The sequence below is a fragment of the Hyperolius riggenbachi genome, chromosome 11 (assembly GCF_040937935.1).
Source record: "Hyperolius riggenbachi isolate aHypRig1 chromosome 11, aHypRig1.pri, whole genome shotgun sequence".
Classification (NCBI taxonomy): Eukaryota; Metazoa; Chordata; class Amphibia; order Anura; family Hyperoliidae; genus Hyperolius; species Hyperolius riggenbachi.
In genome coordinates this window covers 105,282,705-105,301,888 of record NC_090656.1, presented here as the reverse complement: position 1 = coordinate 105,301,888, position 19,184 = coordinate 105,282,705, and the positions used below count along the sequence as shown (strand labels likewise).

General features: G+C 46.7%; 1 protein-coding gene across 2 annotated transcripts in view; it reads left to right on the top strand.

Annotated features, from left to right (window-relative positions):
• The window catches only part of TKFC (triokinase and FMN cyclase), a 54,562-nt gene that overhangs the window by 10,691 nt on the left and 24,687 nt on the right, over positions 1-19,184 (top strand). For both annotated transcript variants that reach the window (XM_068261496.1, XM_068261495.1), the window contains 6 exons: positions 633-822; positions 910-1,020; positions 5,307-5,488; positions 11,038-11,116; positions 11,908-11,997; positions 19,056-19,090. In XM_068261496.1, coding sequence (XP_068117597.1) covers positions 633-822; positions 910-1,020; positions 5,307-5,488; positions 11,038-11,116; positions 11,908-11,997; positions 19,056-19,090 — 687 coding nt within the window. The remainder of the gene's footprint in view (positions 1-632; positions 823-909; positions 1,021-5,306; positions 5,489-11,037; positions 11,117-11,907; positions 11,998-19,055; positions 19,091-19,184) is intronic.

Sequence of the window (19,184 nt, the reverse complement as noted above, 5' to 3'; positions counted from 1 at the left end):
GTAGTATAAGAGCTTATCCAATCAAGCATTCAAGGTATTTTCAATCTGTTGGCCCTTATACTACAAAGATTTGGTAAATCTGTACAACCAAGATTGTTTGGTGTGTGTTGAGCTTAACACTAACTCCCAAAACTAATATAGCCAAACCCTTGGCGACCATTGCTGCAATCGCACCCACAGCTGTTAATAGCCACTAATACTGACACAACCCTGCCGGAGTTTGGCTATAGTAGCTGAATTCCAGCCCCCAAATTGCTTTTGTACACAGCGGCAAAAGCCAGGTGCCTACCCTAGCGGTTTTCCCCACCACTATCCCGCCAGAAGTTGGCTACGATAGAGGAACTCTGGTGCCCAAATTACTTTGTAGGCGTTGGCCATAGCCAGGTGACGACTATAACCACTATCCTGGCAGAAATCGGATATAATAGTCGAAATCTGGTGCCCAAATTGCTTAGTAGGCAATATCACCACAATATCACCAGAGTTTGGTAACTCCGTTGCCCAAATTTCCAGGTAGGCGCCACCAAAGCCGCAGTTAACATTGCAGTCTACAAGGTGACCCATTTTACCAGTCAGCCCCGTGCTTCACACTGAACTCCTTATGCCATTTATATTGTCTGTATATTATCCAGGTTAGTAAGAAGCTGCTGAACAACGTCTCTGGCTGTGTGGATGATGTGCTGAATGGTCTTGCCAGATGCAACCCTGACCTACGGGTGCTGGAAGGCCACCGGGTTATACTCCGATCAGACCTGAGCCGTGTAAAGGGGCGAGTAGCACTGCTTTCTGGAGGGGGCTCAGGACATGAACCAGCACATGCAGGTAATTCCTATAGAATAATATATGTTCACACTGTTGGTTCTCCATAGCACTAAATGTGAGGTTTTTTTATCATTCTTCTTTCAACAGGTTATGTTGGTCAAGGGATGCTCACTGGAGTCATTGCTGGTGCTGTATTCACGTCTCCTCCTGTTGGAAGCATTGTAGCTGCAGTAAGGACGGTGGCCCATGCTGGAGCAGGTATTATTATAGTGTGTTTTCTCTCTGAGGAGCTCAGTGAACCAACCCCACAGATTGTCCCCTCAGTGGCTCCTTGTGCTCCATATTTGATTATACAGTTATACTGTACCTATGCACACATGAAGGAACCAGCCATGGCCTACAGAGGCTGCTGGCCTTGGATACACGAGTGAAGCTAATTGCATGAAGTTAGGAAAATAGAGCTATAGCTATATAGGTAGTTGTAGGTAGTCCTGCTTTCATCATGTTTTACAAATCACTTTCAATGGTAAAGCACACCTGAAGTGAGAGGGATATGGAGGCTGGCATATTTATTTCTTTTTAAACAATGCAAGTTGCCTGGCTGTCCTGCTGATCCTCTGTCTCTAATACCCTTAGCCATAGACCCTGAACAAGCATGTAGATCAGATGTCCGTACTGAACTAACTATAATAGCTGCAGGCTTGTTCCAGGTGTGTGAGAGACTACAGTAGCCAAAGAAATCAGCAGGGTTGTTTAACCACTTGAGGTCCGCACTGATAAACCTCCCTAAAGACCAGGTCTTTTTATTATTAATTGGCCACTGCAGCTTTAAGGCCAAGCTGCAGGGCCGCACAGCACACAAGTGATTCCCTCCCCCCCCCCTTTCTCCCCACCAACAGAGCTCTGTGTTGATGGGGTTTAATCGCCCCCCCCGTGTGTTTATTATTTTTTTTATTAATATTTGTTTTTTTTTTCTTTACTATACATCGGTTTTTTTTTCTAAGCCCCTCCCTCCCCCCCCAGCCAGCCAATCCTGCGATCGGCTGTCATAGGCTTCTGCCTATGAGAGCTGATCGCTCTCTTGTATCTCACGGCTGTCCCCAGTACAGCGCTGCTGCTGATCGCAGCTCTGTACTAACAGAGAAGACGGCGATTTCGCCATCTTAACAGTCTTGCCGCTCGGAGACTGATGGCGGGGGGCGGAGCTCTGCCCGCTGAGCAGGAGATGCGCGCAATCTCCTGCAAAATGCAGCCCCAGGACTTGACGCCAATTGGCGTTAGGCGGTCCTGGGGCTGCCGCCGTGACCACGCCCATTGGCGTGGGGCGGTCTTTAAGGAAATAAATATACCAGCCTCTATATCCTTCTCACTTTAGATGTGCTTTAAATGGAAAGTGTGGAGTATACTCAACATGCACATGTTTTGGGTTTCCATTGTAATGTTTAGCTTACGCTAAAACTCCACTTTCTTAATGTCATTTTCAACATATACAGTTAAGTGTAAGTAAGTGTAAGTGCTCTTTTAGCCCACTGTTCCACCCGGCTAATTATGGTGAGCATATATATCTTAAACAGCGTTGTGATAGGATGTATAGAGAAAATAAAGAAAAGTAAAGTCTTAGTGTGTGACCGATATTTGCAGTCCCAGATTGGTTCACACTACTTCTTTAGAGTATGCGCTCTGTATATAGGGTTTAGCGATGGCCCTTGTATGTCCTTGTGTGTTAGATACTGCGCTCCGCTTCACTTCCACAGCAATATATATATAGAGGAAATCCCCCCCCCCCCCCTGCTGGTCCACCCCCTCAACAGACTGCCATAGCCTGCAGGTGCATATGAATTACATCGTTGCTGGAGGTGAGACTACCCCCTGGAACTAGTTAGGGACTGGACAACTGGAGATCTGCGGGTCCGTCGAGTTGGAAGGATTCATAGAGCGATTATTGACCAGTTTCACAGTGGTTAATACAGACGGGTGAGTGCGGTCCCCAAATGGCCATTTCCTCTATATAATTTTGGTGAGCACCCGGCTGCTACCGGTTGTCCTCCCCATCCTCCTCCTGTGCTGTAAGCAGAGCTGCACCAGCCCTGTATTCCCCCATCATGCCTCACCCAGCTACTTTTTCATGCCACCCGGCTGGAAAAAAATTCCAGGAAGAACACTGTAGTTGCTGTACACTCTTGTTTTATTTCATGTTTATTTAAATAAATTCTTGTCAGGAAATTATGAGCAATTACCAATAGCACTTTGGCTACATCTTGAGGCCCCTTCCACACTAGGACGTTTTCAATGCATTGCATTACCTTTTTTTACTGCAGAGTAACGCTAAAGCAATGAAAGTCTATGGGACATTTCATACCTGGTGCAATGTGAAGCGCCGGAAGTATCACATCCGACGCAAAAGCATCAGCACGTTATGGGTCAACATCCACAGCGAAGTCATGAAAGTTAATAGCGCCACAGATATTTTAAACTGTTTCACGTGCGCATGCGCGGAAGCAAATTTCTTCAATACACTTCCTTGCAATTCACATTTCCGCCACAGGAAGTGAGCGCTACAGAGACTCACTTATAGTTTGGCTAACATTACTGCACATTACCGCCGGTATCTTCAAAGCCTGTTTTTAGCATTGCGATCACCCGATCGCACTGAAACTAAAATGCCGGCTGCTAATGTGAAACTGGCCTGAGTTGTGAAGTAATGGATGTGTGAAATGTTTTTATCGGGGACAAAAGGAAGTGGATAGCATGTTAATGAGAGGTTTTAATAAGAATTTTGAATCAAAAATTACCCTTAACTTGGACCAGGACTCTGGCACAGCACACAATGGAAAGTCTTCATTCCACAGATAGTTACTTAAAGTGTAACTGTCGGGCATAAAATCAAAAATCAATTTTTTATTTTTGTCTGGTAAACAAGTAATAAGGATGCTAATCAGGTAATTCAAAAGTTAAAATAACTACTGTATTAGTTTTCTTGTTGATAAATAATCATTCCCCAGTTTACCTGACTCTTAATAGGTACACACAAAATTTGGTACACAAAAAGGAAGTTGTAGGGCTTGCTGGGTTGTCCTATTTTGCTTCTTTACTTCCTCTCTGACTAAACTAATGCATCCTGATTGGCTGAAGCCTCTTTCCCTCTTGTTTTCCTCTCCCACGGCTCTGTTCCTCTCTGATTGGCCAGTATTTCTCATGCTGAGACAATGCACTTTCTATAGTGGAGAGCGGGCGATGCATACACAATCAGACAGAGGAGAGTAAGGGAGGAAATTACATCAGTATTGGCTTCAAAATAGCCACACTTAAAATGGGAAATGCTACGAAGGATTTTCTCTTTTTTTACTGTTGAAAAATCACTAAAATCAAAATGTATTCAGTGCAATACATCAGTTATGTAAGTAGAGCAATAGTTATCTACTTATATGTGTGTTTTTTTCTGAGATCGTATGGCTGACATCTCATCTTTAAAGTGTGACTTGAACTCTTGCACAGGACACAAGGAAAACACAGAAAAATCCACCCTGTGTGTGTGCCCTCTGCAAAAGTTGAAACAAGTTACCTTAAAGAGGAACTATAGTAAAAGTGGCATAATCATGTAGATAAAGTAGGTTATTTTACAATATTCATTTATAGATTATTTAGTCAGTTATCACCCACTGTAAAATCTTTTCTTTCCCTGACCTACATTCTGAAATTCATTACAGGTGGCGATATCTTTAGTCCTGCCCGGTGATCTGTACGGAATGGTTTTTTTGTTTGTTTTTATTCAAATTTTATTTCTATTTTATTGAATGTTTGTTTACTGAGTGTGCTATGCACTGAGGGGAGGTATTGCTTGCTTGACAATATCAGGACCATGGTCATGCCATCACACTGTGGGAGGGGTTATACAGTTATACAGACTCCACTGATGATCTGTTTGTGAGTAGGAAAAGATTTCTCATGGGAAAGGGGGTATCAGCTACTGATTGGGATAAAGCTCAATCTTCGGTTAATGTTATAGGATTTTCAAAAACAAATGAAGATTTTTATTTTCCGCACGAATGTTATCATGTTGTTGCTTTTCTTTGAGGCAAAAAGTAGGTTCTAAGTTTAGTTCCCCTTTAAGCAGTGAACTTGAGGCATTGGGGTTACGGTACTCGATGTGTTATTGCTGATTACTGTTATGTCAGGCTGGGTGAGGAATTACAAGTTGGAATAATACAAATTTTTGTTCTGTTTATGTTGAGCTTGAGAAAGTGAGAGGACATGAAAGTGTTTGGAGGCGTTTGGGGTTTCAGAATGTGATGTTCTAAGAGTGGAGAAGCAGGATTGCTTTGACTTTGAGTAATTTTAAGCAACTGCAGAGTTACATCGTATATTTAAAAGTCATGTTTGATTTTCCTTCAACAGCACAATGCCTGCCACCTGAGACACCTGAGTAATTTCAGCAATTTAGTCTTACTAGCATTACAGCTGATAAATAATTTATGTTCCGTTTTGAAAAAAATTTACACTGACTGTTGAATTTCTCTGTTTTCTCTTTCTTTTCCACTCTCCAGCTGGTGTCTTGCTCTTAGTGAAGAATTACACAGGCGACCGGCTGAACTTTGGTCTGGCAGTAGAACGTATGTGTCGGGAAGGCATTGAGGTGGAGATGGTAGTTATCGCAGATGACTGCGCTTTTATCTCACCAAGCAAAGCTGGTAAACGTGGCCTGTGTGGGATTGTTTTGATCCATAAGGTAGGACAATACAAACAGTGGATTTACAGTGCTAGTTCTTTACTATCCTGCATTGCTCATTGCATCTTGCCTCTTCCATGTTGGCCATACATTCTCCAGGAGCTAGGACTGCATTGATGTTGGCTAGGTGTGAAGTCTTTGCTCCCATAGGCTACTGTCAATGATTGTGTGCCATGTTATGTCAGTCTTTTGGTATTAGGACATCCGCTCTAAACAGCATCAGAATGGTTCTAGCTCTAGGCAGATTGATAGATGCCTAGGAGGGGCTGCACAATCCAGTATACTGCACTGTTGAAAAGGCAGCAGGGAGCAATGCAGGGCATCGTTAAAGGAAACCTGAGCTGAGTTGCAACAAAAAAAAATTAGATACTTACCTAAGATGAGGCTTCCCACATCCTCCTGGACACCACCACTACTGGTTGGGACCCTCTTTTAGTTTTCTGCCACACTACCCTTATTGCACAGACATGGCTATACTTATACAGGTGTAATATGGCCACACTCATACACGGCACATATCTGAGGATCTCTTATAGGATCAGGGGTCTAGTCCTGGGAAAAGAGGTGAGTGGACCCACCCTTAAAAAACCCAAAATGGGTGTGGTCAAGCATAATGTGGGTGTGGTCATGGGTGGGGCCAAATATACATGACCTTAGCAGTGATGTAAAAGGCCTGCCGGGGAAGTCTGAGCTCTGCCGTAGTGTATCCCCCAAAAATAGATGTAATCTGACAGCATTCCACCAAAAAGACACGTAATCTGGCAGAAGTTCCTCCAAAATACAGATAATATGGCAGTGGTTTCCCCAAAATAGACAATGTGGCAGCAGCAGTTCCCCCAACATACACATAATCTGGAAGCAGTTCCCCAAAATACGCGAAACCTGGCAGCGGATCACCCAAAATACATGTACCGTATTTGTCGCCGTATAAGACTCACTTTTTCTCCCCCAAAAATGGGGAGAAAAAGTCCCTGCGTCTTATACGGCAAAGGCAGGGAATCCCCAACTTAATAACGCCCGCCGATACGAACCGCGACCCGCCGCCATGTTGGGGATTCCCTGCCTTTCTGTGCCTGCCTTTCTGTGCCCGCCTGCGTCTCCTGGCCCCCCGGATGGAGTGTTAATAGCGGCGGCAACTTACCTTTGGCAGGCTCCCGCGCTGATCCTAGATCATTGCGCTGCCCCCCGCTAGCCTCCTCTGCCTCCCCCCTGTGTATCTGCCCCCCCAGGTGTAGGAATAAGTATCGGCAGCTTACCTCCGCAATGCGCCCGCGATGACTGCAGACATCCGTCTTCCAGGCACTTCTCGCTCTAGTGACCGGCTTTGAACTGCGCGTCATCAGTTCAAGCCGGTCACTAGAGCGAGAAGTGCCTGGAAGACGGATGTCTGCAGTCATCGCGGGCGCACTGCGGAGGTAAGCTGCCGGTACTTATTCCTACACCTGGGGGGGCAGATACACAGGGGGGAGGCAGAGGAGGCTAGCGGGGGGCAGCGCAATGATCTAGGATCAGCGCGGGAGCCTGCCAAAGGTAAGTTGCTGCTGCTATTAACACTCCAATCCGGAGGGCAGGAGACTCGGGCAGGTGGGAGGGAGGAAGGCAGGGGGGCAAATGAGGGCACATGGGGGCATAGGAAAACATATGGGGGGCACCGGAGCACACATGAGGGGACACAGAAAAACACATGGGGGCACATCAGGACACATGGGGGGGCACAGGAGCACACATGGGGGGCACATGAGGACACATGGGGGGCACATGAGGACACAGGAGGACACATGAGGGGCACAGAAGGACACATGGGGGCACATGAGGACACACAGGAGAACCCATGGGGGGCACAGAAGGGCACAGGAGGACACATGGGGGGCACATGAGGACACATGGGGGGCACAGAAGGACACATGGGGGCACATGCGGACACACAGGAGAACCCATGGGAGCACAGAAGGGCACATGAGGACACAGGAGGACACATGGGGGGCACATGAGGACACATGGGGGGCACAGAAGGACACATGGGGGCACATGCGGACACACAGGAGAACCCATGGGAGCACAGAAGGGCACATGAGGACACAGGAGGACACATGGGGGGCACATGAGGACACATGGGGGGCACAGAAGGACACATGGGGGCACATGCGGACACACAGGAGAACCCATGGGGGCACAGAAGGGCACATGAGGACACAGGAGGACACATGGGGGGCACAGGAGGACACATGGGGGGAACATGAGGACACAGAAGGACACATGGGGCACATGAGGACACACAGGAGAACACATGGGGGGCACAGAAGGGCACATGGGGGGCACAGGAGGACACATGGGGGGCACAGGAGGACACATAGGGGGCACAGGAGGACACATGGGAGGCACAGAAGGACACATGGGGCACATGAGGACTCACAGAAGGACATGTACAAGACGCTCCTGGAATATGGACGCACCAGGTTTAGTATTTTCTTTTTCCCTGGTTTTTGCCCTCTAAACCTGGGTGCGTCTTATATTCCGGAGCATCTTATACGGCGCAAAATACAGTAATTTGACAGCAGTGGTCCCCCAACATACACAATCTGGCAGCAGCCGTTCCCCTAACATACACATAATCTGGCAGCTGTTCCCCAAAATACACTTAATCTGTTAACAGCGGATCCCCAAAAATGCAGATAATCTGACAGCAGTTCCCCCAAAATAGGTACCCCAGCAAAGGTAGCCAGGTCTATAGGTGTCCCCAGTATAAGGAGCCATGAGTGTAGTTGTCCCCAGAATAGGTAGCCAGATGTATAGATGTCCCCAGAAAAGGTGGCCAGGTGTATACATGTCCCATAGGTAGCCAGGTGTATAGGTGTCCCATAGGTAGCAAGGTCTATAGATGTCCCCAGAATAGGTATCTAGGAGTTTGTGTCCCCCAGCAGGAGGGGAGGCAGTGCAGGGGGGGCGTCTACTCCCCCCTTCCCTCACCTTGGGGCTCCCCCTTCCTCACTCTCCCCTCCAGAACTCAGGAATCAGCTGTGAGTGAGGTATAACAGTGAAGACACACTGTGGTCAGCATGTCTTTTACATCAAGGTGAAGAGAATGTCTTACTTATTGAGGCCCCTTTTACACTTGCATTGCGTTACCCTGATTTACCGCAATGCAACGCAATGACAATGCAAGGGTATGGAGGCCTTTTACACTTACAACGTCGTGTTGTGGTGGAAGCTTCCGAATCTCTGCCGAGCCGACGCAAAGTCTTCAGCGCATTACCGTATTACTACGGCAGTCAATGGGGGACTCAGGAATTTAATCCACATGAGCGCGGTGTGGTTCACATGCGTGGAAGACAGGAATCCAAGTGACCTACTTCCTGTCCAGCAGGGAGTATGTCACTGAGCATAGCTCCGGGCTTATGGCTTATGCATATCACCCTGTCGGTGCACTCTGCCGCTGGGTCATATTTTTGGCATTGCAGTGCGATGCCAGAGGAGCATTGCGCCACAATGCCAAAATTAAGTGTAAAACTGGCCTGAAAGTTTGTCTTAAAAATAAGTTTTCTTTGCACCTCATGTATCAAACTGTAATTTAGCTCAATTTATCCTGTCTACGACCGTGTCACGCTGATGGGCATGATCACGGCAGCAGCCCCAGGACCGCCTAACGCCAATTGGCGTCAAGTCTGGGGCGGGGTTTTGCAGGAGATAGCGACGCTCGATCATCGGTCTCCAGCGGGCGAAACCGCCGTCTAATAACACTTTACAGCGCTGTGATCTAACCCTTGGGAGACACTAAAGCAATCCGCTGTCATAGGCTGATGCCTATGACAGCCAATTGCGCTGATTGGCTGGCGGGGGAAGGGTGGGAGGGCTGGCAAGGAAAAAAACATAACAATATTTATTTAAAAAAAAAATTAAATATTTATAAAAAAATAAACACAGGATCAGCGATCACAGCCCACCAACAGAAAGCTCTGTTGATGGGCAGAGAATGGGGGGAATCACTTGTGTGCTGTGTTGTGCGGCCCTGCAGCTAAGCCTTAACCCCCTTGGCGGTATGAAAAATACCGCCAGGGGGCAGCGCAGCAGTTTTTTTTTAATTTTTTTTTTTTTAAATCATGTAGCGAGCCCAGGGCTCGCTACATGATAGCTGCTGCTCAGTGGCATCCCCCCAGCCCCGCCGATCGCCTCCGGCGATAGGCGATCAGGAAATCCCGTTCAAAGAACGGGATTTCCTGGAGGGCTTCCCCCGTCGCCATGGCGACGGGGCGGAATGACGTCACCGACGTCAGCGACGTCGGGACGTCATTGGGAGACCCGATCCACCCCTTGGCGCTGCCTGGCACTGATTGGCCAGGCAGTGCAGGGGTCTGGGGGGGGGCGCGCGCCGCACCGGATAGCGGCGATCGGGCGCGCGGCGGCGGCGATCGGGGTGTTTGCGCAGCTAGCAAAGTGCTAGCTGCGTCCAGCAAAAAAAAAATTATGTAAATCGGCTCAGCAGGGCCTGAGCGGCACCCTCCGGCGGCTTACCCCGTGTCACACACAGGGTTACCGCTAAGGAGGTTAAAGCTGCAGTGGCCTAATTATTAAAAATGGCATGATCTCTGGGGGGGGGGTGAGGGGGTTAAGCCCGTGGTCCTTAAGTGGTTAAAAAGCTGCAGTGATGATAAGTTTGCCTCTCCTGCGCTTTCCCATTGTCTCCACTGTATCTCTTTGCTTTTCAGCGATCATAACTGACAGGCTGACTGATACTGAAGTTGCAGATAGCATCCCTGAAGGATGATGTTGTGTTATGTAAAACAGAAGTAAACATGAATAGCAACTGTTGGAGGTCACGTGACGCAGCCTCTTCCAATGAGAACAGCTCCTGCTCAGTGTTAAAATCATAGCTGTCGTCAACTGGGGAGGTATCACCCTTATGTCTGCTGAAACCGCAAGCTTATTTCTGCATGATATATGTGTTTGTTTCAACACACGTGTTTTCTTTGTGGAATCGCTGTGTTGTACAGTAAAGTACAAACAAGTAGTGCAGGTTGCATCTTTTTTAAAGGAAAGCTGAGACCAAAAAAGTATCCATACACACCTGGGGCTTCCTCCAGCCCCCTTCAGGCTATTGGCTCCCTCGCTGTCACCATGGGCTGCCTCGATCCTCATCTGGTCATCCAGGTTTATCAGTCCCCACATGTCACCACAAACTGCACATGTGTGCCCCCATTGCGCTCCTGTCGATGGGAGCACAAGCAGCTTGGCCGCGCATGCACACTACACCCCTACTGATGGTGAGTGACAGATTTACCAGGGCAGACGGCGGTACACTTTAAGCGCTATACTGAATCACAGATGGCCCCTCAAAATATAGAGGTCCAATAGGAAAGCACTACTTGTGATTTTGCAGAGTAGCAAAACATCTGCGATTTTGCTCCACAGACAGCAATCATGCTTGTTTAGTTGACTTCCAGTTTTAGGGCTGTGAGAATGCAGGTAACTTGTTGTAAATTCTTCTTTAATGGAAGCTATCCTATGTTGTGTGTGTGATGGTGGCATGTGTTATAATTTGTTGTGTATCCTAGATTGCTGGTGCATTGGCTGAAGAAGGAAAACCGCTGAAAGAAATTGTTTCATTCGTAAAAAATGCTGCTGCAGGAATTGGTGAGAAAAATAAAAGCACATTAAATTAAGCTGTGACTCACTGTATTATATTGCAATAACCTTTTACTGTTTTTACTGCATTTTTTAAGCAATGTTGTTAAATATTTATATGTTTGTTTAAAGAGAACCTAAAGTGAACCTAAAAAAAAAGTTTCACTTACCTGGGGCTTCTGCCAGCCCGCTGCAGCTGCCGTCACGGACGGTTCCTCTGGTCTCCCACAGTGGCTAAGTTTCAATTTTTGCGACAGAGCTAGTCGCCAGCCACTGCGCCTGCATGGCTCTGGCTGCACGCGTCCTTTATCACGCTCCCACCACCGGGAATTTGGCACATAGGTATTTTGGGGTGTCCCCTCCCTATCCTCTGTGGTGTAGGAACTATGTGTTTTGAGATATCGTTACTTTAATATCAGCATATGCAAATCAAAAATGAGCTGCATGTGATGTAATTACCCACAAGGCTGTGCATAGGCCAAGTTTTAATTAGGCCTACAGAGTGGGAGGGTTTACACCTTTTTTAGCTGGATTTCCATTGGCTGCAGGACCTTTTCCCCATACGAGAGCTGGGTTTTCCCTGACAAACCTGACATCAGCTTCACACTGAAAGTGAGTTCATTTCCACCTTACAGTTCCTCCAGCTTGTATTCCAGTTGGTAATGGGAGTCAAAAAGCATATACTGGTCTGCATGGGTAGTTTTTCTGTAAATTATAAAGGAAAACTATAAATATATGCGTAAATATAATCTGTGTTGTATGAAAAGTTGGATTTTCATGGTAATTCCTCTGTCCTGTAGGTACTCTAGGTGTCAGTCTGTCTCCATGCAGTGTACCAGGATCGGGACCTACCTTTCACCTTGCAGCAGATGAGTTTGAATTGGGATTAGGTGAGAAAAAAAATCCCATTGATATTTTCTTATAGGTGGCCTGAGCTTTGTAGATTGAGTTGTAAAGACTGTATAAATATTAGCAAAGTAACATAGAAAGACCCACAATGTATACATAGAATTATACATTTTTTGATTATAGCACACACTGAAGACCTCCAGACTTGGGAACAGGCGTAGTTTAACAACTTGCCGACCGCCCACTACCTATGGGCGTCGGCAAAGTGGCACCCTCAGGACTGCCTAACGCCGATTGGTGGTGGCACTTGGGGGACTGAATAGCCGGGCATCCGCCGACATTAGGCTCCGCCCACCCGCGACGTCAACCCGCGGCCAACTAGCAGCGCCGGCGGGTTGTTAACCCTCGATCTGCCGCCACAAAGTGTATAATACACTTTGTAATGTATACAAAGTGTATTATACAGGCTGCCTCCTACCCTGGTGGTCCCAGTGATCGAGGGAGCACCAGGGTAAGAGGCAGCTGTGTATGTATACAACCAAGCACACTGATCCTGCCTCCCCTGCCCCCTGATCACCCCTCAGAACCCCCCCCCCGATCACCCCCTCAGACTACTGTTTGCACCAATCACCCCCTGTCACTATCTGGTAACGCTATATTTTAGATCAGGTCCTAAACTGCCCCCTGGGGGCTCCTGATCACGCCCACACGCCCTCATATCCTCCCCAGACACCCCCCCCGGTGTGCTATATATCACCCATCAATCACCTCCTGTCACCACCTGTCACTGCCACCCATCAGATCAGACCCTAACCTGCCCCTTGCGCCCAATTACCCGCCCACACCCTCAGATCGCCCTCAGATCCTCCCTGATCACCTCCCCAGTGCAATGTTTGCATCTATTCCCCCCTCTAATCACACCCTGAGACACCCATCAATCACCACCTGTCACTCCCTAGCACACCTACCCATCAGATCAGGCCCTAATTTGCCCCATGTGGGCTCCTGATCACTCGGCCAAACCCTCAGATCCCCCTCAGACCCCCTTCCGATCACCTCCCCAGTGCATTGCTTGCATCTATTCTCCCCTCTAATCACACCCTGATCACCTATCAATCACCCTGTCACCCCCTGTCACCACCTGTCACTGCTACCCATCAAATCAGACCCTAACCTGCCCCTTGTGGGCACCCAAACACCCGCCCACACCCTCAGATGGCCCTCAGAACCCCCCTGATCACCTCCCCAGTGCATTATTTACATCTGTTCTCCCCTATAATAACCCCCTGTCACCACCTGTAACTGCTACCCATCAGATCAGACCCTAATCTGCCCCTTGCGGGCACCAAATTACCCGCCCACACCCTCAGATCGCCCTCAGATCCCCCCTGATCACCTCCCCAGTGCATTGCTTGCATCTATTCCCCCCTCTAATCACACCATGAGACACCCATCAATCACCTCCTGTCACCCCCTAGCACACCTACCCATCAGATCAGGCCCTAATTTGCCCCGTGTGGGCTCCTGATCACTCAGCCAAACCCTCAAATCCCCCTCAGACCCCCTTCCGATCACCTCCCCAGTGCATTCCTTGCATCTATTCTCCCCTGTAATCACACCCTGAAAACCTATCAATCACCCCGTCACCACCTGCCACTGCTACCCATCAGATCAGACCCTAATCTGCCCCTTGCAGGCACCCAAACACCCGCCCACACCCTCAGATCGCCCTCAGACACCCCCCCCCCCCCTGATCACATCCTCAGTGCATTATTTACATCTGTTCTCCCCTCTAATCGCCCATCAATCACCCCCTGTCACCACCTGACACTGCTACCCATCAGATCAGACCCTAATCTGCCCCTTGCGGGCACCCAATTACCCGCCCACACCCTCAGATTGCCCTCAGATCCCCCCTGATCAACTCCCCAGTGCATTGCTTGCATCTATTCCCCCCCTCTAATCACACCCTGAGACACCCATCAATCACCTCCTGTCACCACCTGTCACCCCCTAGCACACCTACCCATCAGATCAGGCCCTAATTTGCCCCGTGTGGGCTCCTGATCACTCGGCCAAACCCTCAGATCCCCCTCAGACCCCCTCTCGATCACCTCCCCAGTGCATTGATTGCATCTATTCTCCCCTCTAATCACCCCCTAAGACACCCATCAATCATCTCCTGTCACCACCTGTCACCCCCTAGCACTCCTATCCATCAGATCAGGCCCTAATCCAGGGCTGTGGAGTGGGTCCCAAAAATCCACCGACTTCGACTCCTCAGTTTAGGATTCCACCGACTCCTCGACTCCGACTCCTCTAATTTGCATATTACAATTTTGTTGATTAACAGTATGCAACGTGAAATTCGTCTCTTAACTGCCAACGCTTAGGAATTTTACAAGACAACTGAAGTGAGAAGGATATGTACTATATTTATTCCCTTTAGACTAAAACTAGTCCTTGGTAAGAGTACTTGTAAAAGGTACAGACCGGAACAAAGAACATCTATCAGGCCCTAGGCAATGTAACTGTGGGTACATGTAAGAATGATGTGCAGGTACTCTGCAGGAGAACGAGGGGATTCTTCCTCTATTACACATCTGAACATGGATCAGGCCCTAGGCAATGTGACTGTGGGTACATGCAAGAATGATGTGCAGGTACTCTGCAGGGGAATGAGGGGATTCTTCCTCTATTACACATTCTTCATGCACAATCTGAACAAGGTTTATAGGTGATAGACAACACCTCTGTGTTCAATGTGCACAACATTTTCAGTGGATTCCCAGCAGCTCTGTGGGGAGAGCATATGTAGAGTATAGTACTACTGTGTAACAAAGTAAACCTGAAGCAGATGAAATTAAAGTTTTATACATACCTGGGGTTTCCTCCAGCCCCCTTCAGGCTAATCAGTCCCTCGCTGTCCTCTTCCGCCACCTGGATCTTCTGCTATGAGTCCAGGTACTTGAGCCAGTCTGGCGTAGTGCGCATGCACACACTCCGCTGCCCAGGAGCGTACTACACCTGCGCAGCACTATTGTGCAGGTGCAGAATGCTCCTGGCTGTAGGAGCAGCACGTGGTCGGACAGAGCTGATTGGCTGAATTACCAGGACTCATAGCAGAAGATCCAGGTGGCGGAGGAGAACAGCGAGGGACCGAATGGGCTGAAGGCGGCTGGAGGAAGCCCCAGGTATGTATAAAGCTTTTCTTTTAATTCGCCTCAGGTACCCTTTAATTCATAGTCACCAAACCAAATTTTAACAACATATCAATTTATTTGATTTCATGAGCAAAGAGACTGCATACATTTGCATAAACCAGCATCAATGCAGAATTATTTCCATCTCATTGACCATCTCTATTAGTGACACGGCTACACATCAGGTTTTATACTTACAGCATAGATTATTATTATTATTATTATTTATTGTATTTATAAAGCGCCAACATCTTACGCAGCGCTGCACAATAGATAAATGGGTTAACATGCAGGTAGAACATACGGAAACTCACAACAAAACAAGATCATGCAAATGATTTGATAACAATACAGTATCATAGGTCAAAATAGAGACTGTTCGAGTCTACAAGAGGGGTGGTTGCGAGTAAGATTGCATAATCAAGCTGGATACGTTAGGGAGGAGGGCCCTGCCGGAGGCTTACAATCTAAAGGATTGTAAGGATAGATGTTATTTAGTATATATAAGAGATTCCTGTGTACCCATCATATATACTGTACTGTCACAATCAGATATGTATATCTGACTTTAAAAATACGGGGACTGCTTTATTGAAGCAGCAACTAATTTTGATTGGTTTATTTCATTTTTGTGGACTGAACACAGCTATTACTGTATATATACTGTATATATACATTATTTTTAATGACTATTATCTGAGAAATAAAACATTTTATCATATTTTCTATTTTAATTACAGTTACAAATTCATTAGGAGTCAGTGCATTTTTTCCCGACTCCAGGCACCCAAAATTGCTCAGACTCCGACTCCACGACTCCGACTCCACAGCCCTGCCCTAATCTGCCCCCTGCGGGCTTCTGATCATCCTGAACTTCCTGCACTTCAGTGCCAATACAACCTGTCATCTAAGAGGCCACCCTGCTTATGACCGGTTCCACAAAATTCAGCCCCTCATAGACCACCTGTCATCAAAATTGCAGATGCTTATACCCCTGAACAGTCATTTTGAGGCATTTGATTTCTAGACTACTCCTCACGGTTTTGGGCCCCTAAAATGCCAGGGCAGTATAGGAACCCCACAAGTGACCCCATTTTAGAAAGAAGACACTCCAAGGTATTCCGTTAGGTGTATAGTGAGTTCATAGAAGATTTTATTTTTTGTCACAAGTTAGTGGAAAATGACACTTCGTGGAAAATAAAAAATAAAAATCAATTTCCGCTAACTTGTGACAAAAAATAAAATCTTCTATGAATTCACCATGCCTCTTAGTGAATACTTTGGGATGTCTTCTTCCAAAATGGGGTCATTTGGGGGGTATTTATACTATCATGGAATTCTAGCACCTCATGAAACCTGACAGGTGCTCAGAAAAGTCAGATGCTTCAAAATGGGAAAATTCACTTTTTGCACTATAGTTTGTAAACGCTATAACTTTTACCCAAACCAATAAATATACACTTATTGGATTTTTTTTTAATCAAAGACATGTATCACAATACATTTGGACAAAAATTTATATAGAAATTTGACTTTATTTGAAAAATTTCAGCACAGAAAGTTAAAAAAATATTTTTTTTTACAAAATTCATGTTTCTTTTGATGAATATAATAAAAACTAAAACTCACAGCAGCAATCAAATAGCACCAAAAGAAAGCTGTATTAGTGACAAGAAAAGGAGGGAAAATTCATTTAGTAGGTTACATGACCGAGCAATAAACCGTTAAAGCTGCAGTGGTCTGAATGGAAAAAAAGTGTCTGGTCCTTAAAGAGACTCTGTAACATCAAAAACATCCCCTGGGGGGTACTCACCTCGAGTGGGGGAAGCCTCCGGATCCTAATGAGGTGTCCCACGCCGTCCTCTGTCCCACGGGGGTCTCGCTGCAGCCCTCCGAACAGCCGGCGACAGACCCGACTGTCAGTTCAATATTTACCTTTGCTGGCTCCAGCGGGGGCGCTGTGGCTGCTTTCGGCTCCAAACTACACGGAAATACCCGATCCCAGTCGGGTCTGCTCTACTGCGCAGGCGCCGGAAACTTGCGCCTGCGCAGTAGAGCAGACCCGACGGCGATCGGGTATTTCCGCCTACTTCGGAGCCGACAGCCGTTAGAGCACCTGCGCAGGAGCCGGGAAGGTAAATATTGACGTCATCTTTCACGTAGGGCTGCAGCGAGACCCCTGAGGGACGGAGGACGGCGTGGGAAGCCTCATTAGGATCCGGAGGCTTCCCCCACCCGAGGTGAGTACCCCCCAGGGGATGTTTTGATGTTACAGATCTTCTTTAAGGGGTTTTAAGACTGCAGTCCTTAAGTGGTTAAAAATAACTCAACGTAAGAGATATATGGAGGATGCCATATTTATTTCCTTTTAAACAATACTGGTTGCCTGGCATCCTGCTGATCTTTCAGACATCAGTAGTGTCTGAATCACACACCTTAAACAAACTTGCAGCTAATCTTGTCAGACTTGAGGCAAATATCTGATCTGCATGTTTGTTCAAGGTCTATGGCCAAAAGTATTAAGCCCCATCTACACGATACGATTCTTTGTGCGATTCGATTACGATTCTATTTACCATCCGATTAAATTTGACATCTCCGATCGGGATTCGATTTGATTCAATTTGATTTGCCATTGTTTTGCAATGGCGAATCGAATCGAATCCTGATCGGACATTTCGGATTTAATCAGATCCTAAATAGAATCGTAATCGAATCACACAAAGAATCATATCGTGTAGATTGGGCTTTAGAGGCAGAGGATCAGCAGGACAGCCATGCAATGTGCATTGTCTAAAAGTGAATAAATATATTGACCTCCATATGTCTCTCACCTTGGGTTTTCATTAAAAACTCTTGTGCTCATGAAGCAAAAACGTGGAGGTTGTGGATGTGAAGGATGAAGGTGAGGTCTGAGTAACAGCTGACCCCAAACAGTGAACACATGAATGAGTACTGTGCAGAGTGAAGCACACAGAACTAGGATTGTAAACTCACCGGAGTGCAGCCAGCCAGTTGTAATCCACTAGTTGATACGTGAAGAGAGAGTGGCAGTGCACATCCAAGTAAAAGACTGTCTTTATTCCAAAAGTTTAAAAGGACATCAATCCATCACAGCATCAGCCAACTGACAAAGTACATTGCTAGTGCAAAGGTCAACAGCTGTTTCACACCTGCATAGTAGTGCTTCCTTAAAGTGAACCTTCAGACTAAAAATCTACTCATTAGCACTGAAAAGGCTTGGTGTTTTTTAACGGTATCACAGCATCAGAACTTTGTTTTCTTACCCAAGCCTCATTTTTAGCTGCACAGAAGCTAAGCACCACCCCATCAAAGAAATCTGCCGGGGCATTTTCCCCTGATGCTGTGCAAAGCATGCTGGGATTTGTGATGTTGTTCTCATTCTTATCAGCTGGGAGGGGTGATCAGGACGCAAGACAGTTGGAACTGTGTCTCATGCTGCCTGTCACCTCCTTTCAACCAAAAAGATGGCTGCCCCCATGAAATCACAAACATTTGCCTGTTTTTTTAAAACAGGGTGGGTAAGAGATTATATTACCTATCTATTTTAATTATAACTTAATGGCAGTATGTTTGTTTAAACTGAAGTTCCTCTTTACGTCAGTGAACATATGAGTTAGTATGCATGTCTTATTTACAGACAGAAGTGTCACAGACAAGAATGGGGAATAAGAGCACTTTGCTGTTTTGTATAGGGGGCCTTTAGATACTTCTCAGACATTTCTGAAGAGATGGTTGGAAAGCTTTCACCAATATTCTTCTTCAACAACGTCTCAGGGTTGTAGTGATCTGACGCCTTCCTCTATTCAGCTTGTTTGCATTTTCATTTTTTATGGCCATTCTTGATATGGTTGCTTGGTTTATTTTCTATACAGGTATACACGGTGAAGCTGGGGTACAAAGATACAAGGTCTGTACAAGAAACTTCTGTCTTTATTTTTGGCTGCTGTTTTTATTAGGGATAATTAAAGCTTTAATTGAAGCAATAAGTTAAAGACAAACCA